The sequence below is a fragment of the Octodon degus genome, unplaced genomic scaffold (assembly GCF_000260255.1).
Source record: "Octodon degus isolate 3935 unplaced genomic scaffold, OctDeg1.0 scaffold00049, whole genome shotgun sequence".
Classification (NCBI taxonomy): Eukaryota; Metazoa; Chordata; class Mammalia; order Rodentia; family Octodontidae; genus Octodon; species Octodon degus.
The window spans coordinates 12,923,926-12,924,669 of NW_004524625.1; the positions used below are offsets into that span (position 1 = coordinate 12,923,926).

Genomic DNA, 744 nt, shown 5'->3' on the forward strand with positions numbered 1-744 from the left:
AGACCCTGAATACCCTGTACACCCTTCCCTAAAATACAAAAAAAAAAAAAAAAAAAAAAAAAATACAGCTACGCACACATACACACACTTTATGCTGTACTACAGATGTATATTCCACTAAAGAACTATAGTACTGTAAAATTATGTCACAGTATAGTCACATTTTTTGTTCTATGTAATATACAGCTATTTTAAGTGGCTAATATGGATTTCATTCTTCGTCTTTACTGTGCCTAAGTCTAAACTTTCATTGTTATTTAAGCAGGTACTGAAAGTTTACAGAAAAATGAATGTCAAAAATTCATCTTAATTTTTTTGTTTGTTTGTGCTAGATCATGCCTTACGATTGTGGAATATCCAAACGGACACTCTAGTGGCAATATTTGGAGGTGTAGAAGGGCACAGAGATGAAGTTCTAAGTGCTGTAAGTTCTAGGACAGTGGCTTTCAGCTTATGTCTGTGTGAAAATTCCTGTGGAACTCTTCTGAGTAGCAGACATGTTTGTTTTATACAGCCTACCAGACAAGTCATTTTATGTTTGACACAAAAATTTTCTTCTTACAGGCAAAGGAATGGAGCAAATGAAGACTTGTTTTTTTAAGAATTACATAGGACTTGGGGGCAGAGTGCATTCCTATAATTCCAGCCCTGGGGAGGCTGAGGCAAGAGGATATCTGAAAGTTCAAAAGCAGTCTGAGCCACATAGACCCTCTTACAAAAAGCTATACACACACGCACAATATT

The 744-nt window shown here is 35.9% G+C and overlaps 1 protein-coding gene across 5 annotated transcripts in view; it reads left to right on the plus strand.

The window, feature by feature from the left end:
* Eed (embryonic ectoderm development) overlaps positions 1-744 on the plus strand; it is a 40,316-nt gene that overhangs the window by 18,135 nt on the left and 21,437 nt on the right. For all 5 annotated transcript variants that reach the window (XM_004632569.3, XM_004632568.3, XM_023716721.1 and 2 more), the window contains one exon: positions 333-424. In XM_004632569.3, coding sequence (XP_004632626.1) covers positions 333-424 — 92 coding nt within the window. The remainder of the gene's footprint in view (positions 1-332; positions 425-744) is intronic.